This window comes from Phytophthora ramorum, assembly GCF_020800215.1.
Source record: "Phytophthora ramorum isolate Pr-102 chromosome Unknown Phyram_PR-102_s0010, whole genome shotgun sequence".
NCBI classification, from domain to species: Eukaryota; Oomycota; class Peronosporomycetes; order Peronosporales; family Peronosporaceae; genus Phytophthora; species Phytophthora ramorum.
This window is the reverse complement of record NW_027150656.1, coordinates 1,224,865-1,252,574: the sequence shown is the minus strand read 5'-3', so window position 1 is coordinate 1,252,574 and position 27,710 is coordinate 1,224,865. Positions and strand designations below refer to the sequence as shown.

Genomic DNA, 27,710 nt, shown 5'->3' with positions numbered 1-27,710 from the left:
GGCGTGCACTTGGTTTGGGACACCATAGTCCCAAAATAAATAGTATCCATACATTTTCCACCAATCATCAGCCACTTTCTCAAGTTGCATTCCGCACACGGCATTTGCTGAGACTCCAGGTAAAGCGCCCCGCATACGGGAGCCATGGGAGCGTCTTCGCCGGCAAGACCGCGGCCATGCTAGCTCATTGACGACGGCTTCAGCACCGGGTGACTCGTCGTTGACGGATCCGCGCCCTTTCGCCAAGATTTCCCTGTCAAATCCCGACTCGACCGTGGCAAGCTAAAAGCGCAGCATGAGGTCTCGGCGTACACTGCACCGAGTGCGGAATATGTCGTGGACGCTTCTATTCGGGCTGCTGCTGCTGCTGGTTACCGTAGTGGGGGCGGCGTTCTTCACTCCGGAGGACGTCCCTGGTCCGCCCGAGAAGATCCTCGTGTCTCCAGCGAGCGACTCGTCCATGCGCGTGCAGTTCTCCCCGCCGCTCAACGTCAAGCCTGAAGGCGTCAATGGCGCGCCCGTGCTCGGCTACAAAGTGGACGTGGCGCGGCGCGTGGACGAGGTGCAGACGTTCTCGGTGGCGGCCAACGGGCCCATCCTCGCGGGGGCCTACAAGCTCCAGTTCGGCGCCCAGATGACGCCCTGCATCCCGTGGAACGCCAGCGACGTGGAGTTGGAGATGGCACTGGAAGAGCTGCCCACAGTGGACAGCGTCGGCGTCTCCAGGTCGGCCTACAGCGCCGCCAAGAACGGATACGTGTACACGATCACGTTCGACGGCGCGTACCTTGGGAACGGGAAGCAGACGGACACGCTGGATGGCGACACGACGGGGTGTCCAGGGACGCAGCCGCCAAACCGCGTGCTGTCGTTTGAGGGTCTTCGCGTCGCGACGGGCGTCCCCGGGTACTACCCTGAGGTCTGGGAGGTCGTGTCGACGAACACGGGGACACAAGTGCTGGGTGGCACGTTTGACTTGTCGGTGGGCTTTGAAGGGGACTGGGTGGCCACGCATCCAGCAATTACAGCTACGGTTGCAGCAGGGTCGAGAACGGCGAAAGCTTCCATGCTGGGGGTTGTGAACCGCGGAGACCGAGTGCGGATCGGAGGAGAAGAGTTTACGGTGCATACTACTGCACCGTTTACAGACTCCGAGCTGCCATTGGACTCCTACCACGTTCGTGGCGCGTCTGCTGTTGTTGTCGAAATTATGGATACGGCGCTGGGGAACGTTCAAGTCACCAAGACCTCGAACGACGTGGCTACTTCCAGCGACTTTAGCTCTAAACTTGCTGCCCGGCAGCAGGTTCGAATTGGGACCCAAGACGTAGAGGTGGCAAGTATTACCGCCAACACTATCACGCTCGTAAATGCGTGGACGGGTGCCTCTACACTGCACGTCACGGCATACGCACGCAAAAAGGCAACGCTCAGCGCGAACGCAGAGGCAGCCGACATGAAACGCGCGTTGGGTGCGTTACCTGGTGTTGGAACCATTGATGTTTCGCGTGTTGGCCCCACCAAATCGAACGGCTATCGCTGGTACGTAACGTTCGAGTCGCTCGATAGCGGGAACTGCCCCACATCTCCGTGCTTCCGTGTTGACAAAAAGACTGGGACCTCAAACTTCGTTGACGTGTATGGTGCCGCCTGTACAACCTGCACAGTGACGGCGTCTATCGTGGAAGATGAGTCCCGTCGAATGACTTTAAATGCGATCAAGGGAGATTTCGCAGCAACCGCGATTGTGGCTTCACGAGAGGTTGGTGGAGTTGTGGCTGAAGTGCAGTCGATCTCTACGGAGGCAACAACTGATGACATTAGCGGATCTTTTGCAGTCAGCTTTCAAGCCGTGGGTGGGGCGGTGATCAACTTTGACGACACCGCTGTCGACGTACGGACCAAGCTTCAGAGCCTTGCCACGGTTGGACGACTGAATGTGACCCGTGTGGATAATTCAGAGTTTGGCGCAACTTGGACCATCACTTTCCTGTCGAATTTGGGCGACTTGCCTTTGCTAGTTGTTGATGACGAAACGATGCTGAGAGGTACAGGTGTAAGTGTGGTGGTGCAAGAACTAGTGAAAGGTGTGGATGTTGCTTTCGAAACAATTATTGATGGGCTGGTGCCGGGTCAAGAATACTTTGTGCGGGCATACGCTCGAAACGAGAATGGCTACGGTACAAGCACGACAGAATTACAGCAGCGTGGGCGAGGTGCCTTACCACTCCTTGCGTCCGTGGCTACGTCCCCGGAGGCGCCAGGTATCACTGGGATGTGGCCTCTTTCTGGCTCGCAGATGGAGCTTCGTCTTTCGAGCCCAGTTGACCATGGTGACCCAGTGTCGAAGTATTTGTTCGAGTATGTGGTCGGGGATACGTTTGGAAAACCAGCAATCAAGAAACTTTATATCTACAATTCTCTTGAGAACGATATTGCCGGGACTTTTCGCCTGCAATACGGGGACGACGTGTCGTCAAAGTTGTCAGTGCATTCGACAGCCAGCACTCTCGAGAGCGCTCTGAACAGCCTTCCTAGCCTCCGCCCAGTTTCAGTCACGCGCGCGCTGTGCGTGCTGACAGGGCAGGAAGATATTTCCTTTTCCACAAATAACAACCGTCTCACAACGACGACACCGTTGACTGCCTCTCAGTGCAAGTTACTTTTGAAGAGTGTGCGCATAGACGTTGGAGGACACATATTTACTGTGCGAGTACAGCCTGCAGAAGGCAGCTCGTACATTGATGTGGAGCTGAGCCACGTCAAGCCAGATTTTACGGAGAAGTGGGCTGTACTTAAGCTGGATGGCTCAGGGAGCGAGCTTGGGCCGTATGGATATGCATGGACGATCTCGTTTGACAACGTCGCTGAAGATGTTGTGGACAGCAAATATCCTGGGCTACAACTGGTGTCTTCGCTGACCTCCGTCAAAACAGGTTCAGCCGCAGAGGTCACACATGGAATCGACGCAGATCAACATGCTGCTCCAGCTCAGCACTACGGGTACTTCGAGATCAACAACGACGAGCGAGTGTGTGATACGTATGTTGTCGGAGCACCGTCGTCTGTTCAGGTGGTTCGGTTGTTTGGTCCGACAACGGCTACAGGTGGCACCTTCACACTTAAGCTTGGAATCGAGACAACCGATTGCATCTCCCTAGGCAAGACGGGCACAGCGAGCACGATACAGAGCAAGCTGATTGCTCTTGACGTCGTGGACAAGGTGACTGTAGAGGAGGTACGCGCGTTCAAGGTGATATTATTGGCTGGGTCGGCGACGTCGAAGGTTACCGACTACGATAACACTGGCATGCTCACTGTTGCCAGCGCGCTTACGCAGAACCAAGTTGATGTGTTACCCAAAGACACTATCATACAAGTGAGCCGGAACCCCAACGACTTTTCCAGGCATTCTTGCGAGTTTACAGTTACCACTCCACCGGCACTGGGCACAACGAAGATTTCTGTTAGTCCAGCCGGATCCTGTGATTTCTTTACTGGTGAAGCTCGCTCTTTGAAAATCTTGGATTTCCACGACTACAACGTGCGTTTCTGGGGACACTATCCGACGGGCGAGTGGCCAACACTGCAATTCGATTCAGCGTCATTTGGAGCTGCCCCCTGTGATCCGTGGGTGCCAAGCCTGACCAACCTGCCAGTCTACGGACAAGTTCATACGGTCAAATACGAGGGCTCCTGTTCGAAAGGCCAAGCCGGAATACAGACCATTCTCGCAGATGCATCAAGTATCATCGGCGGGACGTTTACTTTGTCGTATCTGGGCGAGGTGACCTCGCCTCTGTCATTCAAGAACACAGGGGCGGCTGAAATGCGCGATGCAATTGACTCGATCACTGTCCCCGGTACTGTCAACGTGAGTGTAAGCCAGTATGGTGCCTACGGGAAGGCTTGGCATGTAACGTTTGCGCAAGAAGAAACTGGTCAAGATTCCATTTTCATCCAGCATGCGCGTTTAACCGGCCAAAACGCGCTGATTAGCGTTTATCCGACGGTCACAGTGTTCACTGACGCCAAGCAAGACGATATCAGCGGATCCTTCCGTATATGGTTTGGTGGAGAGACTACTGAGGCGATCGGGTTCTCTGCTACTCACATGAAGGTCACACAGGAATTGCAGAAACTCAGTGCCGTGGATTCGGTTCTGGCTCTTGGGGACAAAACTGCAGGTGATATCGGCGTCTACTCTTTAGAGCTCACTGCCGACGCCGTAGGGAGTAATCAAGTTTTGTCGAATATCCGACTTGGAGGAGTGACAATCGACCCCACTCGATTTCTGGCGATTGGTGAAACTTTGGTTGTGGACACGGACATCGGCGGTCCCCGAACGATTCAGTCGATGACTCCTTTGGATATTACGCTGACCACAGCATTTGCTGGGACAACTGCGCAGAACCTTGCTGTATTGGCTGGGTTGATTACGAAGCAAATAAAACCGTTGCCGGGATATGTCAGTATTACTCGATTAGCGCAAGTGGTTGCGGTGTCGAAGGACTCGAAAACGTTTGAGCTGCCTCGAGACCACGGATTTAGTGTGAATGGCGTATTTTTCGTTGGTGGTTCCAAGTTTAAGGTCATAACTGTTGCGGGAGCAATCGTTACAACCGACGTCGCATACGCGGGCGACAGTGTCGTATCGGCTAATCCAAAGGTGTACCTGTTCGATAACAAACTGCAAACAACAGAGGACCTGACCAGCCTCGTAACTGTAGGCGATGAGTTGTGGCTTCCTTCTGTGTCTGCTGACATGAGCAAATACACGATCGACGCCAAAGATCCAAGATACTTAACAGTGAAGAGCGGCAGCTTTTCAGACAGGATTGTGAGAACACGCGCCTACCACATCTCAAATGGGCGGAAATGGAATCTAGTATTCCGCTCGTACGATGGAAGTCTAGATACTATTGATGCAATTCCTGAGCATGACTGGCGAGGCACAGAAGCCCGTATTGGGACACGAAGTCCAAATGCCGCATTTCCGAATGTGGTTAATGTCGGGAATCCTGTCGCCACTCAAACTATTCTCCTGGAGGTGATTGACGCTTCTGCCGCGACAACGTATAGTTTGAGCTTTGCAAGCGAAGCGAGAGCCGGCATTCCATGGAGTACTCTAAACGGTGATCTTAAGACTGAACTGGAAAAGCTTGACAGTGTAGACGGTGTTAGTGTTACGTCAATAATGCGCAGCGGAACTGTCATTCATACCATTTCATTCTGGGGAAGCTATCCGATGAAAAAGATTCCGCTACTTGTAGCCACACCTGCTAGCGACAATTTAAAAGTGTATGTTCGTGGCAATGACGCCGTCGCAGTGACCAAGCAAAACAATCTCATCCTCGAAAGCAGTCAAACTTATGCGTTCCGCATTTTTGCTGAGAACGCCAAGGGCATAAGCGACTCGGTGTCGGTGTTCCAAGTACAGACGTCTACAAGTTCAGTGGTCCCGACGCCACCGACTGGAGTGGCTCTCGGAGAATTCCACGGATCCACGTGGTTATCGATTAACTATTGGGCCCCATTTTATTCAGGGGGTGCTCGAGTAACGATGTACCGGATTGAATGGGATTCATCGCCAAACTTTGACAGCTCCAGTATTGACTACGGTGCGGCAAGCATTCAAGAAAAAAAGGAGGTGCAGCACGTGACTACCAGCTACCGTAGCTCGGTGGGCGTGGGAGGCACCTTTACTCTTTCCTGGGGCGGCCACACAACTGCTGCTTTGCCATTCGACTGTAATGTTGCCGACATGACCGACGCCCTTGCTATCATCACTGATACGACTAACGTCGCGGTCGATCCCGTTAAAGTTACTCGTGCGCGTGTGTCATGGGGCTATGCTTGGAAAATCACATTTTCGCACAATCCTGGCGATTTGGCACCACTGGTTGCCGATGGAACACAACTAACTGGCGATTTTCCTCGAATCAGTGTTGTCGAAGCTGTACAGGGCTTCTGTGATCTAGCGATCGGTGATTTCACTCATGAAGTTCAAGAAGTGTTTACAGATGGGGTCTCGGTCGTGGATGGCGCGTTCACCTTAACGTTTGGAGACAAAACTACTGGGACGATCTCTGTCAGTGCGTCAGCACTGGAGATGCAAGCAGCTCTGCAAGCGATAACCACGCTATACTCTATCAAGGTGACGAAGGCCATAAGAAACAAGGACATCAATACGGCTATCTGGTCGGTCACGTTTGCGTACCTTCGAGGCGAGGAAATGGTTGGCGCAGGAAACATTTTTACAATGACCGTAGCTGATTCACAGCTATCGGGGACGAGTGCTGTTGTTCGCGTCGCGAACAAAGTGACAGGCTCAGACCCTTTCCGCTTTTATCTCACTGATCTACGACCAGGGGTAAAGTACTATGCTCACGTTATGGCTTACAATGCAGACGGCTTTGGGTCCGCTACATCACCTCTTTCCACTGCAGTCACCTGTGGCCAACCTCAGCCTCCTCAGTCTGTCATCGCTAGCGTGGTTGACGGTACGACATTAGCACTTGACTGGAGTGCGAGCACTGTGGACGGAGACGCGTGCCGTCTGGACAAATACAAAGTGGAATGGTTTCGCGCAGAAGGAACTCTAGAGCAGCAGATCATTACCACCTCTGCAGGAAAAGGCCTCCCAGAAATCCAGCGTCTGGTGGATTTCGCCGACTCAAGGACGCTAAGCGGATACTTCAAGTTGTCGTTTGGCAGGGAGGCGACCGAGAATCTCCAGTGGGATGCCGCGGCGGTTGGTTTGAACTCGGTGAAAGAGCGTTTAGAGCGGCTATCCACGATTGGCACTGTAGATGTTTCGAGACTAGAGTCCACACGCGTGTCCACGCTGTTTGTAACAGCGACCGGTAAAATAGTGATGCGCCACCCAACGTTGTCCACCTCCACAATGGACGAGACGAACCTTGCAAAAGACGACAAGATCTGGATCGCTGGGAACCAGCGCACGATTACAGCCACACCAACTGCTACTACCATCACAATTGACACAGATCTTGAAGTTACGATCCCAGTACCAGTCTTCAAGAGTGCCTATGGTTACGAGTGGAAAATTACCTTTTTGGCAGGCCACGTCGGCCCACAAGAACTCATCCAGGTATATCCGAGCGACAGTTGGACAGGGAATAACCCTGGTATCTTTGTCGACTCAATTCAGAAAGGATTGCAACCGATCAGCGGAACGTTTAGGGTCGCTTTTGCCAGTGGAGGAGTGTCGGATACGACTCGACCCTTGCCACACAACATTTCAGCGATCGATCTGCAAACTGCTCTCGAAAGTTTGGTTACGATCGGAGGGGTGAACGTTACCAAGACGACTAATGGATACGGATATAACTGGGTTATCACGTTTCTATCGGAATTCAAGAATGATGTTTCGCTTTTGAGTGTCGACGGAACGGAGCTTCAAGGACCAGGTGCACGGGTACTATCAGCGCAAACCCTTGGTGGGATTCAGCCGTCGTTTTATTGTGAGCAAAACGAAGTTCCGGGGAGTGCGGCTGAGGTTACGCTACCAGGAAAGCTACACTATGTTATTCCCAAGCTTAAGACAGGTCAGAAATACGCCATCCGGGTGCGAGCACACAACAGCGAAGGCTTTGGTTACGCAACAAGTATCAACCCTTCATTTCAAATTCCGCGATCAACGCCTTCCGTTCCCCAAGATGTCGAATTGCTCGTACTTTCTAGAAAGTATTTGAAGCTTCGCTGGAGTGCTCCTTTGAACGATGGCGGGACAGCAATCCTCGGCTACCGTATTCAATGGGACACATCAAGCACCTTCTCAAACGTGGATATCCCCAACTATGACTTCCAAACCGTGGTGGAAGTTGGCTCCACCAATACCGGCCCTTACTTCTATAATATCTTCACGCCGGTCATAACTACTTATTACGTTCGCGTTCTCGCTCTGAATGATCAAGGTGCTGGTTCGTACGTACTTCCAGTTCCGAAGTATGCTAGGCCAACGGATCGTACTCCCGGTAGGCCTGAGGATACCACAGCAACTGTTCTCTCGAGCTATGCTATTATGGTGGAATGGAAGCCGCCGTCGATTGACAAATATTACTATGGAGGAGATGGTGGAGTTTCTATTACCCAATATATGATCGAATGGGACACCTCCCCAGCATTTGACTCGCCTGCTTCATTTGGACTTGTGGATGAAACGAAACGCTCTTTCATGATAGGTGGAGACGACGCAATTACCGGGGTCCGTTCCGACATTTTAATTGCCAGTTCATCGTATAGCATCCGCGTCACGGCATTCAACGCCAAAGGTGCTGGTGCTCCTTGCCCAACTGTTCCGTCATCGGTAGTTGTCACGAATCAGTCTCCCAGCGCACCACAAAACTTCACTCTTAGTGTCATTTCAGCGACGTCCGTTAAAGCGGAGTGGATAAATCCGCTATTCGATGGTGGAGCAAGTCTGAAGTTTTATCAAATTGAGTGGGACGAGCAAGATGATTTTTCTAGTGGTCACAGTTCCAGTGCAACGATCTCGATTGTGCAGCCAGTTGCTCCCATTCCGGCCAACTCGTATGTGATCCCTAACCTTCTTGCTGGTAGCAACTACTACGTCCACGTCGCTGCTTTAACCGACATCGGCATTGGTGCGTTTACACCATCAGCTTCTATTGAACCAAGTGGCTCAGCTTTGGCCGTGCAAAACATTGATGCGGGGTATGCACTCTACGAGCGCGAAGTTCAAGAAATACGGCTCGCAGCGTCTCACATCACTGAGATCCAGGAGATCACGACTGAAGCTGCAAGCATACCAGAAGTTCAAACACTGCAAACGTACGCTTCTCCAGAGTTATGTCCTACTGGGGCGTGTATCACAGGTTCATTCGCTTTCCGCGTTCCTACGGTGCAGACAGTGACCATCTCTGCAGATGCTGCCATTACTGGCACGTTTACCTTGCTTTTTGAACGGGAGGTATCAGACAATGCGGGAGCGTTCACGAAAATCGGGGCTGTGACAGCTGCTATTAACTGGGACGCTGACGCAGGAACGGTGAAGGATAAATTGACCACAGTTGCAAACTCTGCTCTCGCTGCTACAGATATCGTCGTCACACGCGATGGCGATGCCTCGCCAGAGTTTGGCTACGGATATGTCTTCCAGGTCACTTTTATTGGCAATAGCGTTGCTGGTGAGACCTTATCGATGACGTGCACGCCCTCGTTCACGACTGTGGGGAACGTGGCTAGTAGGTGCTCTGTGGCGATGAACACGAACATGGCGATGGGGACAGATACGATGGTGCAGGAAGTGATCGTTACAGCAGAAAAGCCGTTAGTGGTGGGGTCGTATAAACTGGGGTTTGACCACCTTGGGTTGGAAAAAGATACTGCTTGTATCCCGTTCGATGCTTCGGCTGGTGACATGAAAACAAAACTCGAGGAACTGTCCAACATTGACCACGTATTTGTTACCCGGGAGGCATATGCTGATAAAGCAGCAATCGGGTTTGTCTACCGCATCTTTTTCCATGGCAATGGCGTGCGTACGGCCGTGAATAAACTGGAGGGGAAAAGCACAGGGTGCTCCAACTTCCAGACACAGGAGAACAACGTTTTGACAGAAGTCGGTGTAGTTGGTACCGTCGAGACATCTATAGTGGACAAGGGTGGCTTTGATGCTGGAAATACCTTTGTTGCTGCTGCTGCCAATGCTGTCACCAGCACCGCTGCTCAACTTAGTACAGATCTAAACCGGTTGCCAATTTTCGGGAATGTGCTGGTGACTCGATCCCTTGTGGACGATCAAGGAGGTTGCATTTGGACGGTGGCGTTCGAAGAGTCCGAGGGGAATTTACCTCAGTTCATCTGTGCTGTGGACGCGAATTTCAAAGCAGGAACCGTCTGCAAAACAGATACCCTCACTGATGGCAATGTTCTCAGCGGTAGTTTTTTTATCGGAGCGTCGTCGCCGATTCCGTTCAATGCAGACGCGGCACAAATCGAAAACGAGCTTGAAGCCATGGGCAACATTAACACTGTGCAAGTTAAGCGGTCGGCACCTTCGCCACAGTTTGGATATACGTGGACAGTTACATTCGTAGACTACGATGGTGATGCTCCTCCCTTACTCGTTACGAGTTCGCTGGTAGGAACGGGTAGTCGGATATCGGTGCGGGAGGTACGGAAGGGCAATGCGCTGAGTGGAACTTTCACTCTCTCCTACCTGACTGCAGTGACGGCACCGATCAAATGGAATGCGCTAGAGACGGCGGCAAAATCAACATCGGACGGCTCGTCGTTGCAAGAAAAGCTGGAAGCCCTGGACGTGGTTGGTAGAGTGAGCGTGCAGCGCTCAGGTCCTGGTCATGAGGGAGGATACTCTTGGTTGGTGACGTTCCTGGACAACGTCCTGAATTCGGGTGACTTGCCACTGCTGCAAGGCAATGCAAGTATGCTGACGGGTGAAGGTGCTGTTGTGTTCACCCGGGAGGTCACCAAGGGGTCGAATGCTGTGGGCGACCAGTTGTGGCTTTCCTTCGATCCGCCGGCATCGGATAATGGCAGTCCTATCACGAAGTACCAGGTTCGGTGGGATACGTCTTCCAAGTTCACAGCGAATCCTGCAGAGGTCTTTATCACGGACGCAGACGTCTTGTACAGGACGCAGCGCATTACAACCAGTGCTCCGAGTCTTGCGTGGTCGAGCAACATGATTCAGCCCACGGCTAGTGCGGTTCAAAAGCTGACGATCCTTGCTGCGGGGACGTTCACGTTGAAATTTCGTGGCGTGGATACTACAACGTTAACGGCTGGGCCGACGGGAGCTAGTACCATTGCCACCCTCGAATCGGCCCTGGAACAGCTATCTAGCGTCGGATCAGTCGATATCAGTTCGGCAGCGACAACGTTAGCTGTGACTGCCGAGTTCCAAATCACGTTCACGGCACAACCTGGCGCGCTGCCGTTACTGGTGCCGGATTCCAACACCATAGCGTCGGTCGGAGAAGTTCAAGCTGGTACGACCAACTTCCGCAAGGAGATAGTCGTTTTCTCGTGCACGGCGACCAAGGGAACGGTCAAGTTCACGTATAAGGGAGAGGATGACGACACGATCAAGTTTGATGCAAAGCTGGCAGATGTAGAAGCAGAGCTACTGGCATTCATCGGCGTCGAAGCGGATAGCATCAGCGTGTCGAGCGTGCCGGCGCAGACGATGCTGTGCAGCACTGCGAATCCAGCTGACATCATAATTGTATTCCATCGCGTGTACGGAGACATCAGTTTAGGCATCGCACAGGGGACTACAGATTCTGACGCCGTCATTACACCAAATACGGCCGCCTCTATCGACGGCGTGTACAACGACAACCCTGCGCTCACCATGAGTGGCACCTTGCAAGTGGGCTACCAGGGCCTGTACACTCGGCCTCTCAATGCTGAATCCAGCGCGGACCAGCTACGATACGCACTGGAGAACCTCGACACGATCCAAACGGTGGATGTCGCTCGTGACAGATCGTACCAAGCGCTATCAGGTAAGGTGGATGTGACTGAGGGCGAGATTTTCGTGACGTGCTCTGCTGGAGAAATGTGCAACTTCTACTCCGCAGCGTACGGACTTCCGGGCTATTTCATTCGAGTTGGTGGTGACTGGTACACTGTTCTTACTGATGGGAGTTCACCAGGGCTGCACAACACGCGGCTGTACCTTGGAGACTTGAGTGGCCGTGAAACCGGGTATAAGGGTTCGACCCAAATCTCTGTCACGGTTTATGAATGGACGAGGGGATACGTGTGGACTGTGGATATGTTGAGCGTGGCGTCGCCTCTTGGGTACTTGCGGGCCAAGGTTCCCCGGTTGTATCCGGCCGACTCAGTGGTTCAAATCTATGGCAGTGCGTGTACTAAATGCTACTATTTGCCGACGCAGACAACAAAGAAGCTGACAATGGGCCAGCAGTACAATATCGAAGTGTACGCCTACAATTTTAATGGAAAAGGAGCTGCGCCAGGAGGGGGTCCTATTACTGCTACGCCAATGCAAGTGCCTGGGCCACCTTCGAACGTGGATTTGTTGGTCGTCTCTGGACATGAGATCGAAGTGTTCATTTCGCCACCTGCGCTGGCGACGTCAAATATGAGTCCAGACTTCAACAAGGATATCTCATCGTACATTGTGCAATGGGACCTCGACTCAACGTTCAAGCACGGACTTTCGGTATGCAATGGATGCGTCACTTCACTGACGAACTTTATGTTAACGGTAACAACAGCACTTACGACGCTCTTGCCTGATGGCTCTAAGTTTACGATTTCTGAACTGGGCTGCGTGCTAGAGGTATCCCAGGTCTTAAGTACGACAGTAGTGCAAGTTGATGGGCACCATACCTGCGACAACTTCAATAGCCGCTCGTATTCCATCACGTACTACACTTTCCCGCCAGAAGAAATTGGTGGCGCACTTATCCAGGGCTCCCCGCCATTCCGTTACCTGATATCGAGCCTCGTCGTCGCAACAAAGTATTTTGTGCGAGTTGCCGCGGTAAATTCAGTACCAGTGCAGCAGATTGCGCCGAACGGTGTTCCTCCTGACAATCGACAGTGGAGTACGCCCTTGTCCGTGCTGACCAAGGATCGGGCACCCGATGCACCGTTATCAGTCGCTCTTTATCCATTTGCAGGCACCATATTGCAGCTCCAGATCCAACCATCGATTCGCGATGGAAAGGGGACACAAGGTGCTGCAATCTCTGCATTTTGGATTGATGTGGATACCGTCTCGACGTTTGATTCTGCCACTAAGAGCGCCCCTATCGAGGTGCTCGCTACTAGTGCCTTGATTCCTGAACTGTATACGGGTGGCCCACGGATTTATTACCTGACAGGGCTCACAACCGGAACGCGCTACTTTGCTCAGGTTAAGGTCAAGAACTCCATAGGGTATAGCCGCGCAACACTTGCACCTGCTCCAGTGGCGCCAATTCGGCATTCGGACGGGCCTATCAATGCGAAAGTAAGCACGGTAACGGTGTCACCGAATCCTATCGACTCGGCAACAGTGACATGGCAAAGACCTGCTTTCAATGGCGGTTTAGGTCTTACTAGCTACAAGATCGAGTGGTGGTGCGCCCAGTCCCGACCGGAAGTGCAAGTAGTTGAGCTGAAATGGAAGACGACGCCTACGAAGGCGCCCTTTTCATTGTTGTTTGGAGGTGGGGAGTCTGAGGATCTGGATATGGACAGCTCGCCGGAAAACCTACGCAGCGCGCTCATGAATATCGCAGCAGGAGGAATACTTACTATTGGCCACGTGGAAGTGTCTCGCACTACACTTAATAGTGGGCTCGGCTATCAGTGGACGATAACATTCGACAACGTGGACTTGAACGCTGGAAATCAACGTTTGCTCCAGATGGAGATAGGCACCGTGGTGGGCAGTCAAGACGTTTCCGGGAACGTATACGAACTTACATCTGGAATTAATGTTCCTGCTCTGCCAACGTTTCCGGGGAAGTCAGAAGTGCAAGTGTTAGTGACGTATCATGCTACTACAACTGTGGGAGGATTCTTCAGGCTTGGTTACAAGGGCTCAGCATGGACCAACTACTTACCTGCGACTATTAGTGCGGCCAACTTGAAACTAGCACTTGAAACTCTCCCAACGATTGGCGTTGTGAATGTAAACTTGGAGTTAATGGCGTCAGCAGGAAATGCTTTCGTTATCGGACAGGTTTGGACGATAACATTCATTTCGAATGTGGGCAACTTGCCTCCTCTTATTGTCGAGCCGTCGAAGCTCACGCCAGCAGATGCATTCCTAGGTGTAAAAGATGGCGACAACGCTGTCGATGGAAGTGGAGTGCTGTGCTTGCCTGGCGGCGACATCGCGTGTCCAGGCTCGTGGCCGGTCGGTATAGCAGGCTTGAGACAGCAGGCTCTCCCCCAAAAGTCTGTGGTGGAACTAGCTGTGGTTGGCGAAGCAGCGGTGGGCTACGCATTTTACGAAACGCTAGACGCAGCTACGTTGACGCACACGATCTCGCCCTTGATACCCGGGCAGGCCTACTTTGTCGCGGTGACAGCCAAGAATGCGCTCGGGTTGGGAATTCGTGCTCAAACATCACCTACAAGTGTGATACCACCGCTTCAAGTCCCGGGTCCGCCAACTAATGTGGCAGTGGATGTAAATCCCGGCGTAGCAACTCAGCTGGTGGCGACGTGGGGTGCGCCTACAAGTGACGGCGGCAATCCTGTTCGGATGTATCGAATCGAATATGATCCGTCACCATTGTTCACGAACCGAGGTCAGCAAGATGCTTGGTGCCCTGTAGCACCGACGACGGCAGTGTGGCGTGTACAAACGAAACGTACAAGTGCTGACACGACTGCTCCGATCGGTAGCGGCTACTTCACCTTGCAGCTCACGCGCCGCAACACGCCTGAACCTTCAGAGCCCATTCCATGGAATGCCGTGGCCACAACGCGTGAAGAGTTAGGCTCTGCTGTTGTGACGAATTCGAAGGTGTTTTGCACGGTTGCAAGCCCTACATGCACAAGCAAATCTGTATTTCCTTTCGGACGTCTCGAGAAATCGGGTTCAATGCAATCCAAGCTGAACTATTTCGCTAGTATCTCGGCTGGCGTGGATGTTGCGCGTAGCACTGTTGCGGCAACTGATGGGAGTTACACGTGGTCAATCACATTCCTTGACACTAAAGACGATTTTGCTCTGGCTGTAAAGGACGTCAAGTTAACGTGCAGTGATCCGTTGACATGTACGATGGGTACGTACGATGTCCTCGTCGCGAAGGTACGCTCTGGTGTGTTGCCTCCAAGCTGTGTAGGAAGTCGCATCGTGCCGTCGATAGGAGCACTGAACAAGGGCCAACTTTACAATCTGCGTGTGTCCGCATACAATGAGGTCGGCTTCGGTAAAGCAGGAGCTGCTCCGAATCCGCAGAAGCCAATGGTGGTACCAGGCCCGTCGACGGCAGTGACTTTAGAGGTGTACTCAGTATCTGAGCTCGTGGTGCTTTTTAGCCCTCCAGACGACAACGGTGGTGACACTGTTACTGCCTACGAGCTGCAGTGGGCCATTGATAGTGCCTTCACGATTCCAAGCTCAGTTATTGTGACCATCATGAGCGGAGTGCGGGCTCCATATCGACGTGTGATATCGTCTCTCACCAAAGGAACGCCTTACTTCGTACAAATTCGGGCCCGGAACTCTCAAGGTTTTGGTCAATTTCAGCTTTCGTCGCCCACGAAGATGCAGCCGTACACGACACCAAGTGCACCAACCCAAGTGGCTCTAGGAATTACCAGTGCGACGATGCTTACAGTTCGGTGGGCACCACCAAGCGACGACGGAGGCGACACTATCTCGGCGTACGTGGTGCAGTGGGATGTGGCGGCAGGTTTCGACTCGTTGGCCTTGACGATGGGCACGACTGTGACAGTGAACGACCCAGCACAGCGTTCGTACACCATTACGGGACTCACGCCGGGCACTCTCTACTACGTGCGCGTATTTGCCAAGAACCGCGGTGGCCAAGGTACCCCCCAGACATCAACTCCTGCGTCGCTGGTACCAGCCGTCACCGACCCGGGCAAGCCGAACACACTTACTATCGAGACCACCCTGGTTACAGGCGAGCTTCGTATCTCGTGGTTAGCCCCTCAAATTCCAGCTCATGGTTACCCTTGTGCTGGCACCCTGCAAGTTCCGGGGAGCTGCCCTGTCGTCGGCGCTACGAACATGGTGTTTGGAGGCGTCGACCTCAAAGAATATGTCGTTCAGTATTCTGAGATGAGCGATTTCAGAATCCCTACAGAGCAAACCACTACTGCGCTGACGGTACTGCTCACGGGATTGGACTCCAGCAAAACCTACTATGCACAAGTATACGCAGTCAACAGTCAAGGATTGAAGAGTGCTTTCTGCAAGCGCGCCAATACGCAAAGCCTGCTCTGTCCAGACCAACAAGTGCTGCTGGACAGTTCCGTCGTCACAGGAGACTTTGTGTACGCCCAGCCGCTGTAGGTACACGAGTAACGTAGAACCATTGTATGAAAAGCAAATGCATTGATTGATAAGCATTGAGCTACGCGTTCGTGTTCGTCTACTTTGGCGCAGCAGAGACGAAATCTCCTGTGACGACGCTACCGTCCTCCAGCACGAGGTGGTCTGGACAAAGTAGACTTTGAGCGTTCGCGCGCACGCAGAAGTCACTGTTGAGACCTTGACTATTCACTGTCAGCACCCGGACGTAGTACGGCTTGCCACTGTCGAGACCAGAGATGATCGTTGACGTCGTAGTGACACTGACTTCCTTTGCCAGGGAGAAATCGCTGGCGTCCGCGTATTGCACCAAGTAGCTCTCAAGACTGACACCTCCGTACACCATATCCAATCCATTTAAAACTGGACAGCTCTGAGGTGCTTGCAACGTCCCAGCACAAGGAATGCCATGAGCTGGTACACGCGGTGGCTGCCATACAACCTGCAATCTGCCGGTGGTGACCGTTGAAGTGTCAATCCAGCCAGAGACTATGGAGGCTCCAGCAGGTGTCCCAAACAGAGACTTCTACGTACAAGCTTGTGACCTGGGAGTCAACTTCTGTCCGAGAGCTCGCGTCTCCCGGGTCCAGCCACCGCAGCTGCCGAGCATCGGAATGGCGCGTCGTCTTGTGCTCTGCTGGACGCGGTGAGTGCAATTGACCCAGACAATGACGACAGAGAGGAGCTGCTCACGTGCTAATGTGGTGGTTGCGATGGAATGCGACGACGAGCAAGAGCCAACATCGCCTCCAACGTCTCTGTTGGACGGTGATGGACTCGGACGACGAAGAGCTGCCGGACGAGCAGGACAACGCGAGGCGGCGGTCGAGGCAGCTGAAGGTTGTGAGGAATCAGACGATCAAGGCCCTCATGGAGGCTCCACAAATCCTCAAACGTGCACCCCGACCCATAAATGGACGTACTGCTACGGCAACTTGGGCGATGGCGGTGCACGTGGTGACGGGATACCTGCCAAATTGGTCGGCGGGGGAACAAAGAGCGCTTTGTCGTTTCGATTAGAGCAAGCAAAGGCGAGAAAAATACAACCACATCCTACACATGAACAACGTACTTGTCCTCTCCCGGGGGGTTCATCGTTTCGTCCTCGTCCTCCCCAGGTACATGGAGGAAGCAGAACTCTTCGAGGCCCATTGAAGCACCCGTCCTTCTTCCCAGAGCAGCTCGAACTCGCGCTTGGTCGAATCAAGGTGAGCCTGAGCTCACATGACTCTGCGTGGCGGACTCCATCGAACACGACCGTGCTGTAGTTGCCCGTGCCTTGTAAAATAAACTCGCCGTTGACGATCGTCCAGGTGTTGTGGACCATGAAGCTGGCCACGTGTCTATAATAGTCTTGATCGGAATCCCCCCTCCTTGAATTTGCGTAGCCAAGTCATGCTTATTTTTTGGAGCGCGCTTTGCTCGTCGACGATCATGCGAGTGATGCAGCCTTCTGCAAGCGCCTCAGAATGGCCTCCCCAATGTGATCGTTCGTTATGGACATGTTGCAGATGTCCAGCGAACCCCCTGGTCTGGCGACCAATCCAAGGTAGTGCACGACCTTGTCTCCGGCATCGGTGTCTCGAGAATGCCAGGTCTCCTCCACCGATGCGGTTCAGAACATATTCGTTCCAGATTAAATAGTATTCACGCATCATCATAAGTGGATTTTAGCATTTGCCGAGAGTCAAGGTACTTATTTGTTAACTCGCCCCGCATACGGGAGCCATGGGAGCGTCTTCGCCGGCAAGACGGCGGTCATGCTAGCTCATTGACGACGGCTTCAGCACCGGGTGACTCGTCGTTGACGGATCCGCGCCCTTTCGCCAAGATTTCCCTGTCAAATCCCGACTCGACCGTGACAAGCTAAAAGCGCAGCATGAGGTCTCGGCGTACACTGCACCGAGTGCGGAATATGTCGTGGACGCTTCTATTCGGGCTGCTGCTGCTGGTTACCGTAGTGGGGGCGGCGTTCTTCACTCCGGAGGACGTCCCTGGTCCGCCCGAGAAGATCCTCGTGTCTCCAGCGAGCGACTCGTCCATGCGCGTGCAGTTCTCCCCGCCGCTCAACGTCAAGCCTGAAGGCGTCAATGGCGCGCCCGTGCTAGGCTACAAAGTGGACGTGGCGCGGCGCGTGGACGAGGTGCAGACGTTCTCGGTGGCGGCCAACGGGCCCATCCTCGCGGGGGCCTACAAGCTCCAGTTCGGCGCCCAGATGACGCCCTGCATCCCGTGGAACGCCAGCGACGTGGAGTTGGAGATGGCACTGGAAGAGCTGCCCACAGTGGACAGCGTCGGCGTCTCCAGGTCGGCCTATAGCGCCGCCAAGAACGGATACGTGTACACGATCACGTTCGACGGCGCGTACCTTGGGAACGGGAAGCAGACGGACACGCTGGATGGCGACACGACGGGGTGTCCAGGGACGCAGCCGCCAAACCGCGTGCTGTCGTTTGAGGGTCTTCGCGTCGCGACGGGCGTCCCCGGGTACTACCCTGAGGTCTGGGAGGTCGTGTCGACGAACACGGGGACACAAGTGCTGGGTGGCACGTTTGACTTGTCGGTGGGCTTTGAAGGGGACTGGGTGGCCACGCATCCAGCAATTACAGCTACGGTTGCAGCAGGGTCGAGAACGGCGAAAGCTTCCATGCTGGGGGTTGTGAACCGCGGAGACCGAGTGCGGATCGGAGGAGAAGAGTTTACGGTGCATACTACTGCACCGTTTACAGACTCCGAGCTGCCATTGGACTCCTACCACGTTCGTGGCGCGTCTGCTGTTGTTGTCGAAATTATGGATACGGCGCTGGGGAACGTTCAAGTCACCAAGACCTCGAACGACGTGGCTACTTCCAGCGACTTTAGCTCTAAACTTGCTGCCCGGCAGCAGGTTCGAATTGGGACCCAAGACGTAGAGGTGGCAAGTATTACCGCCAACACTATCACGCTCGTAAATGCGTGGACGGGTGCCTCTACACTGCACGTCACGGCATACGCACGCAAAAAGGCAACGTTCAGCGCGAACGCAGAGGCAGCCGACATGAAACGCGCGTTGGGTGCGTTACCTGGTGTTGGAACCATTGATGTTTCGCGTGTTGGCCCCACCAAATCGAACGGCTATCGCTGGTACGTAACGTTCGAGTCGCTCGATAGCGGGAACTGTCCCACATCTCCGTGCTTCCGTGTTGACAAAAAGACTGGGACCTCAAACTTCGTTGACGTGTATGGTGCCGCCTGTACAACCTGCACAGTGACGGCGTCTATCGTGGAAGATGAGTCCCGTCGAATGACTTTAAATGCGATCAAGGGAGATTTCGCAGCAACCGCGATTGTGGCTTCACGAGAGGTTGGTGGAGTTGTGGCTGAAGTGCAGTCGATCTCTACGGAGGCAACAACTGATGACATTAGCGGATCTTTTGCAGTCAGCTTTCAAACCGTGGGTGGGGCGGTGATCAACTTTGACGACACCGCTGTCGACGTACGGACCAAGCTTCAGAGCCTTGCCACGGTTGGACGACTGAATGTGACCCGTGTGGATAATTCAGAGTTTGGCGCAACTTGGACCATCACTTTCCTGTCGAATTTGGGCGACTTGCCTTTGCTAGTTGTTGATGACGAAACGATGCTGAGAGGTACAGGTGTAAGTGTGGTGGTGCAAGAACTAGTGAAAGGTGTGGATGTTGCTTTCGAAACAATTATTGATGGGCTGGTGCCGGGTCAAGAATACTTTGTGCGGGCATACGCTCGAAACGAGAATGGTTACGGTACAAGCACGACAGAATTGCAGCAGCGTGGGCGAGGTGCCTTACCACTCCTTGCGTCCGTGGCTACGTCCCCGGAGGCGCCAGGTATCACTGGGATGTGGCCTCTTTCTGGCTCGCAGATGGAGCTTCGTCTTTCGAGCCCAGTTGACCATGGTGACCCAGTGTCGAAGTATTTGTTCGAGTATGTGGTCGGGGATACGTTTGGAAAACCAGCAATCAAGAAACTTTATATCTACAATTCTCTTGAGAACGATATTGCCGGGACTTTTCGCCTGCAATACGGGGACGACGTGTCGTCAAAGTTGTCAGTGCATTCGACAGCCAGCACTCTCGAGAGCGCTCTGAACAGCCTTCCTAGCCTCCGCCCAGTTTCAGTCACGCGCGCGCTGTGCGTGCTGACAGGACAGGAAGATATTTCCTTTTCCACAAATAACAACCGTCTCACAACGACGACACCGTTGACTGCCTCTCAGTGCAAGTTACTTTTGAAGAGTGTGCGCATAGACGTTGGAGGACACATATTTACTGTGCGAGTACAGCCTGCAGAAGGCAGCTCGTACATTGATGTGGAGCTGAGCCACGTCAAGCCAGATTTTACGGAGAAGTGGGCTGTACTTAAGCTGGATGGCTCAGGGAGCGAGCTTGGGCCGTATGGATATGCGTGGACGATCTCGTTTGACAACGTCGCTGAAGATGTTGTGGACAGCAAATATCCTGGGCTACAACTGGTGTCTTCGCTGACCTCCGTCAAAACAGGTTCAGCCGCAGAGGTCACACATGGAATCGACGCAGATCAACATGCTGCTCCAGCTCAGCACTACGGGTACTTCGAGATCAACAACGACGAGCGAGTGTGTGATACGTATGTTGTCGGAGCACCGTCGTCTGTTCAGGTGGTTCGGTTGTTTGGTCCGACAACGGCTACAGGTGGCACCTTCACACTTAAGCTTGGAAGCGAGACAACCGATTGCATCTCCCTAGGCAAGACGGGCACAGCGAGCACGATACAGAGCAAGCTAATTGCTCTTGACGTCGTGGACAAGGTGATTGTAGAGGAGGTACGCGCGTTCAAGGTGACATTATTGGCTGGGTCGGCGACGTCGAAGGTTACCGACTACGATAACACTGGCATGCTCACTGTTGCCAGCGCGCTTACGCAGAACCAAGTTGATGTGTTACCCAAAGACACTATCATACAAGTGAGCCGGAACCCCAACGACTTTTCCAGGCATTCTTGCGAGTTTACAGTTACCACTCCACCGGCACTGGGCACAACGAAGATTTCTGTTAGTCCAGCCGGATCCTGTGATTTCTTTACTGGTGAAGCTCGCTCTTTGAAAATCTTGGATTTCCACGACTACAACGTGCGTTTCTGGGGACACTATCCGACGGGCGAGTGGCCAACACTGCAATTCGATTCAGCGTCATTTGGAGCTGCCCCCTGTGATCCGTGGGTGCCAAGCCTGACCAACCTGCCAGTCTACGGACAAGTCCATACGGTCAAATACGAGGGCTCCTGTTCGAAAGGCCAAGCTGGAATACAGACCATTCTCGCAGATGCATCAAGTACCATCGGCGGGACGTTTACTTTGTCGTATCTGGGCGAGGTGACCTCGCCTCTGTCATTCAAGAACACAGGGGCGGCTGAAATGCGCGATGCAATTGACTCGATCACTGTCCCCGGCACTGTCAACGTGAGTGTAAGCCAGTATGGTGCCTACGGGAAGGCTTGGCATGTAACGTTTGCGCAAGAAGAAACTGGTCAAGATTCCATTTTCATCCAGCATGCGCGTTTAACCGGCCAAAACGCGCTGATTAGCGTTTATCCGACGGTCACAGTGTTCACTGACGCCAAGCAAGACGATATCAGCGGATCCTTCCGTATATGGTTTGGTGGAGAGACTACTGAGGCGATCGGGTTCTCTGCTACTCACATGAAGGTCACACAGGAATTGCAGAAACTCAGTGCCGTGGATTCGGTTCTGGCTCTTGGGGACAAAACTGCAGGTGATATCGGCGTCTACTCTTTAGAGCTCACTGCCGACGCCGTAGGGAGTAATCAAGTTTTGTCGAATATCCGACTTGGAGGAGTGACAATCGACCCCACTCGATTTCTGGCGATTGGTGAAACTTTGGTTGTGGACACGGACATCGGCGGTCCCCGAACGATTCAGTCGATGACTCCTTTGGATATTACGCTGACCACAGCATTTGCTGGGACAACTGCGCAGAACCTTGCTGTATTGGCTGGGTTGATCACGAAGCAAATAAAACCGTTGCCGGGATATGTCAGTATTACTCGATTAACGCAAGTGGTTGCGGTGTCCAAGGGCTCGAACGAGTTTGAATTGCCTGCTGACCACGGAATCAAAGAGACTGATTATTTTTTCGTTGGCAGTACCAAATTCAAGGCTACAGTTGTGTCGGGAACAAAGATCACAACTGACGTCGCCTACGCTGGAGAAAATGTCGAGGCAGCGAGCCCTGAAGTGTACCTGTTCGACAACAAACTGCAAACAACAGAGGACCTGACCAGCCTCGTAACTGTAGGCGATGAGTTGTGGCTTCCTTCTATATCTGCTGACATGAACAAATACACGATCGACGCCAAAGATCCAAGATACTTAACAGTGAAGAGCGGCAGCTTTTCAGACAGCATTGTGAGAACACGCGCCTACCACATCTCAAATGGACGGAAATGGAATCTAGTATTCCGCTCGTACGATGGAAGTCTAGATACTATTGATGCAATTCCTGAGCATGACTGGCGAGGCACAGAAGCCCGTATTGGGACACGAAGCCCGAAGGCTATCGCTCCGAATGTGATCAACGTGGGAAATCCCGCGCCCATACAAACAATTCTTCTGGAGGTTACAGACACCACACAGCCAGCGACTTACACGCTCGGTTTTGCGGGTGAAACAACTATGCTTATCAGCTGGAATGCTAAAAACACGGATATAGAGAAGGAGCTCAAGCAACTTGGGAGCGTGGACGGTGTCCGTGTGAAGTCATTGGTAAGTGGTGGAACCACCGTTCTCACCGTTTCATTTTGGGGGGTGTATCCCATGAAAAAGCTGCCACTTCTTGAAGCCAAATCCACTACCATTAACTTGAAGGTGTATGTTCGCGGCAATGGTGCTGTTGCAGTGACTAAGCAAGACAACTTTATTCTCGAGAGCAGCCAAGCGTATGCGTTTCGTATTTTTGCTGAGAACTCGAAGGGCATAAGCGATTCAGTGTCCGTTTTTCAGGCTCAGACTTCCGCGAGCTCTGTGGTTCCAACCCCACCGACTGGAGTGTCTCTCGGGGAATTTCACGGCCCAACCTGGTTATCGATTAATTATTGGGCTCCATTTTACTCTGGAGGAGCAGATGTTACCATGTACCGAATCGAATGGGATTCCTCTCCGAACTTCGATAGCTCTAGCATCGACTATGGCGTTGCAAGTATTGAAGTAACCCCTGAAGTCCAGCAGGTGACCACCAGCTATCGTAGTTCAGTGGGTGCTGGGGGTACCTTCACCTTATCTTGGGGAGGCCGCACGACTTCTGCTCTACCTTTCGACTGTAGCGTTACAGCGATGACGGATGCACTCGCTATCATCACAGAAACATCGGGCGTCGCAGTTGATCCAGTGGAAGTCACGCGAACGGAAGTGTCGTGGGGTTATGCTTGGAAAATAACGTTTCTGCATAGCCCGGGCAACTTGGCCCCGCTCGTAGCTGATGGGGGAGAGCTAACAGGCGACTTTCCTCGCATCAACGTAGTCGAAGTAGAACAAGGTTCGCACGATTTGGCTATTGGCGATTTTACCCACGAAGTCCAGGAAGTTTACACCAGTAGTGGGGCTCTTCTGGGTGGCTCATTTACATTGACCTTTGGTGGCAAGACTACCGCGGCAATTTCTGCCAGTGCATCGGCGTTAGAGATGCAGGCCGCCTTGCAAGCGATAACCACGCTCTACTCTATCAAGGTCACAAAGGCCATACAGAGCACCTTGCTCAACACGGCTATTTGGTCTGTTACGTTCGCCTACCTTCGAGGAGAGGAAATGGTTGGCGCAGGAAACATTTTTACTATTGCCGTCGCAAAAGCCTCTCAACTTACGGGTACGAGTGCAACAGTGCGCGTTGCGAACAAGATTTCCGGATCGGACCCCTTCCGGTTTTCGCTGACTGGGCTTCGACCGGGTGTGAAGTACTATGCACACGTGATGGCTTACAATTCTGACGGGTTTGGGTCGGCGACGTCGCCGCTCGCTACTGCTGTTACTTGCGGCCAACCGGGACCCCCACGGACCGTCACAGCCACTGTCGTGGACGGAACAACACTGGCAGTTAGCTGGGCTGCAAGTACAGTGGACGGAGAATTGTGCAGTGTCGACAAATACAAGGTCGAGTGGTATCGTGCAGAAGGGATTCAACCGCAGCAAACCATTACAACCTCCGCGGGAAAGGGTCTCCCAGAGATTCAGCGCTTAGTGAACATTTTCGCCGACTCACGCAGCCGTAGTGGCTACTTTAAACTTTCTTTTGGTGGGGAGGCAACGGAAAACATCAGGTGGGATGCCAATGCAGTAGGTCTGAACTCGGTGAAGGAGCGCTTAGAGCGATTATCCACGCTTGGCACCGTAGATGTTTCGAAAACAGGCTCGAATCCTGTTGTTGGTGGCGTGCTTGTGGACGGGTTACTTGTGACTGCGACGGTGACAACAGTCACGCGCCATGCATCGTCAACTTCTACGATAGCTAGCATTCAACTGGCCATAGGTGACATCATCATCATTGCAGGGAGTCAACGTACAATCACAGCCGTAGCTGTAACGGGAAATGTGTTGACCATATCTATTGACCAAAACCTTGAAGCCCCGGATCCAGTGCCAGTATTCGAGAGCGCTTCCTACGCCGAGTGGAAAATCACCTTCTTGGCGGGCCACGTCGGACCGCAAGAACTTATTCAAGCATCCCCGAGTGATAGTTGGACGGGCAATAGTGCTGGCATTTACGTCGAAGCCGTTCAGAAAGGTCTTCAACCGATCAGTGGAACGTTCACAATCGCTTTTGCAAGCGGAGGAATATCCGATACTACCCCACCTTTACCACACAATGTTTCGGCCGCTGACATGCAGATTGCACTCGAAAGCTTAGTGACGATTGGAGCTGTGACGGTCACCCGATCTGCTAATGGATACGGCTACAATTGGGCTGTCGAATTCCTCTCAGAGTTCAAGAATGACGTATCGCTGTTGAGCGTCGATGGAACGGAACTCCAAGGGCCTGGTGCACGAATTCTTGTGGCGCTAACCCGTGACGGGGAACAGCCATCGTTTTATTGTGAACGAGACAGGGTTACGGGTGTCGCTGCAGAGATTGGAGTGCCTGGGCAGTTACGCTATACCATTGCAGGTTTGAAGACGGGTCAGACGTATGCCATTCGTGTGCGAGCGCATAACAAAGAAGGTTATGGTTACGCGGCAAGTATTATTCCTGCATTTCAAGTTCCGCGGACAACGCCTACCACGCCGCAGGCGGTTGAATTGATTTTTCTATCCAGTAGGCTTCTGAAAGTTAGATGGAGGGCCCCCGAAAGCAACGGAGGAACAACCATCACCTCGTATCGAATTCAGTGGGACACCTCTTTAGATTTCACGAGTCCAGCAAGTGGGGATCTTCGCGTAGCGCCAATTGATGTGGAACCATTCTACTTCAATATTCCAGTCTCGACGGTGACGAAATACTTCGCTCGCGTGTTTGCGGTGAATGCTCAAGGAGATGGCGCATTTGGGCTTTCGAGCCCAAGTAGTATCTTACCTTCTGATCGGACTCCTGGCCGACCTGAGGATGCTACCGCTATTGTCCTATCAAGCTATGCGATTTTAGTGGAGTGGAAACCATCTTCGACCGAAAAGGACTATTATGGGGGAGATGGTGGCCATCCCATTACGCAGTACATGATCGAGTGGGATCTCTCTCCTAACTTCGATTCCCCGGCAGCTTTTGGGTTCGTGTATGGAGCGAAGCGTTCGTACATCATTGGTGGGGATGATACGTTCACCGGAGTTCGGTCGGACCAACTAATCCCCGGTTCGTCATATAGCATCCGAGTTACTGCTTTCAATGCAAAAGGTGCCGGAGCTCCTCGGCTAACCGTTCCTTCATCCGTAATCGCCACAAATCAACCCCCAAGTGCACCGCAGATTTTGGAGCTATCCGTAATCACTGCAACGTCAGTGAAAGCGGACTGGACGGATCCACTTTATGACGGAGGAGCAAGTCTCGAATCCTACCAAATCGAGTGGGATGAACAAGACGATTTTTCCAGTGGGCAGAGCTCCAGCGCTACGATCCCGATTGTTCGAGAGATGCAGTCCGTGGTGCTGCAAAGTGATGTTGTGAATGCAGAGCAGTTCGTGGAGGCCACAGTGGAAGTGACTAACGAAGAGCAGGTCGTGCGAACGACTTTCACTGGTGTCGATGAAATTCAAGTCATAAAGACCACAAACAATGCGGTCGTGGACGAAGTTCAGACTGTGGTGACCTCCGCCACTGATCGAAATGAAGTTCAGGAGCTGAGGTTGGATGCGGATGATGTTGACGAGATCCAAGCGATCAGAACGACCGTTCCTGAAGCGCTTGAGGTACAAACGATAACAGTCGGTGTCGCTCGTGTGAACGAAATTCAAACGATAACCATCACGCTTCCAGGAGCTTTTGCCAATCCTGCAACTTCTATTGGGGGGACGCTCTTCTTCTCGTTTGATAGCAGTATTTGCACACATTGCGTGAACAAAATGTACCAGCGAACGGTCAACCTCGTACCGTCCCTCCAATCTGCGACTGGAGAATTGAATGCGCAGACTGCCTTGATTGACCTCGCCAACATCGACGCGGTCGTAGTCACAAGGTCAAAGAATGCAGCAGGACCAGACCTCACGTATGTGTACACAGTTACGTTTACTGGTCTGGAGGTAGCAGGAAACGTCCCTCTCCTCGCCATTGATGCCGCTGTCACAGTGAGCAATAACGCTGTGTCAGACATTCCAACACAAGCCATAGAAGTGACCGCCGGAAGCGAGGTGGCGTATTCCCCAGCAGCAATTTTTTCCGTGACATATACCTGTGAATCATATTCTGACCCATACGCGATCACGACTTTAAGCACCCCGTGCACTCCTAGTGCGAGTGCTCGTATTTGTGACGCCTGCGTTACTAGCTTCGACGGAACTACATTTACAGTGGCAACATCGATTTCTGTTCAAACGGGGGCGAAACTCCTTGCTGGAGTGTGCTCTTTTCAAGCGGACACGGTTACGTCGGGTACTACAACAACAATTACTGTAGCTGCGAATGATGTGGGTGTTTTTTGCAGCAAATTCACAGGCAAGTCCTTTGCTTTGTATAAAACGCCTCAGCAGTCGAGAGATGTTCCACTCAAGACTGCGGCGACAACGATTTCGGCTGGCAGCGTGGTGGAAGGTCTCTTGACTGGTGCGGTCGACTCTGTGACGATTGGCCGAAGTGAAAAGGTAGATGCAACCTTTGTAGGGTCCGTGTACACTGTTACGTTTCGAAAGCGTTCAGGAACATTGCCACTACTCTTGTGTACGGCTGCTGGATCGGTCTTGTGCACAGTGGGTCGAACGGCAGCCGGGGTGGGAAGTATGATCACTGGTACGTTTAAAGTCGGACTGGTTAGCGAAGCAGACGCGACACTTGTGGCTCCAACACCTATATACACAGCGAACATTCCCTGGGACGCATCAGAGGCAGATATGAAAAGCTATCTGGAAGCTGTAACGCAAAACACGAAGAATGTTTTTGGGACTGTGACTGTAAAGAGAACGGTGTATTCTCCAACAGGGAACAAATGGTCTGGAGGCTTCACGTGGCAGATCACATTT

The 27,710-nt window shown here is 52.8% G+C and overlaps 2 protein-coding genes across 4 annotated transcripts; both read left to right on the top strand.

Moving 5' to 3' along the window:
• Positions 1-331: 331 nt before the first annotated feature.
• KRP23_10726 (Titin) lies at positions 332-16,027 on the top strand (the record flags this gene model as incomplete). 2 transcript variants are annotated; one of them, XM_067881211.1, is made up of 2 exons in its annotated part: positions 332-7,433; positions 8,394-16,027. In XM_067881211.1, 2 exons carry the CDS (start codon positions 332-334, stop codon positions 16,025-16,027), a joined length of 14,736 nt encoding a protein of 4,911 aa, XP_067741479.1. The 2 variants fall into 2 exon arrangements, with proteins under 2 accessions (XP_067741479.1, XP_067741478.1); XM_067881210.1 differs by lacking the exon at positions 332-7,433 and having other exon boundaries at positions 10,004-16,027.
• A 1,933-nt stretch (positions 16,028-17,960) lies between these two features.
• KRP23_10725 lies at positions 17,961-27,474 on the top strand (the record flags this gene model as incomplete). 2 transcript variants are annotated; one of them, XM_067881209.1, is made up of 3 exons in its annotated part: positions 17,961-22,525; positions 23,507-24,370; positions 24,526-24,562. In XM_067881209.1, 3 exons carry the CDS (start codon positions 17,961-17,963, stop codon positions 24,560-24,562), a joined length of 5,466 nt encoding a protein of 1,821 aa, XP_067741477.1. The 2 variants fall into 2 exon arrangements, with proteins under 2 accessions (XP_067741477.1, XP_067741476.1); XM_067881208.1 differs by adding an exon at positions 27,442-27,474 and having other exon boundaries at positions 17,961-26,447.
• Positions 27,475-27,710: the final 236 nt, after the last annotated feature.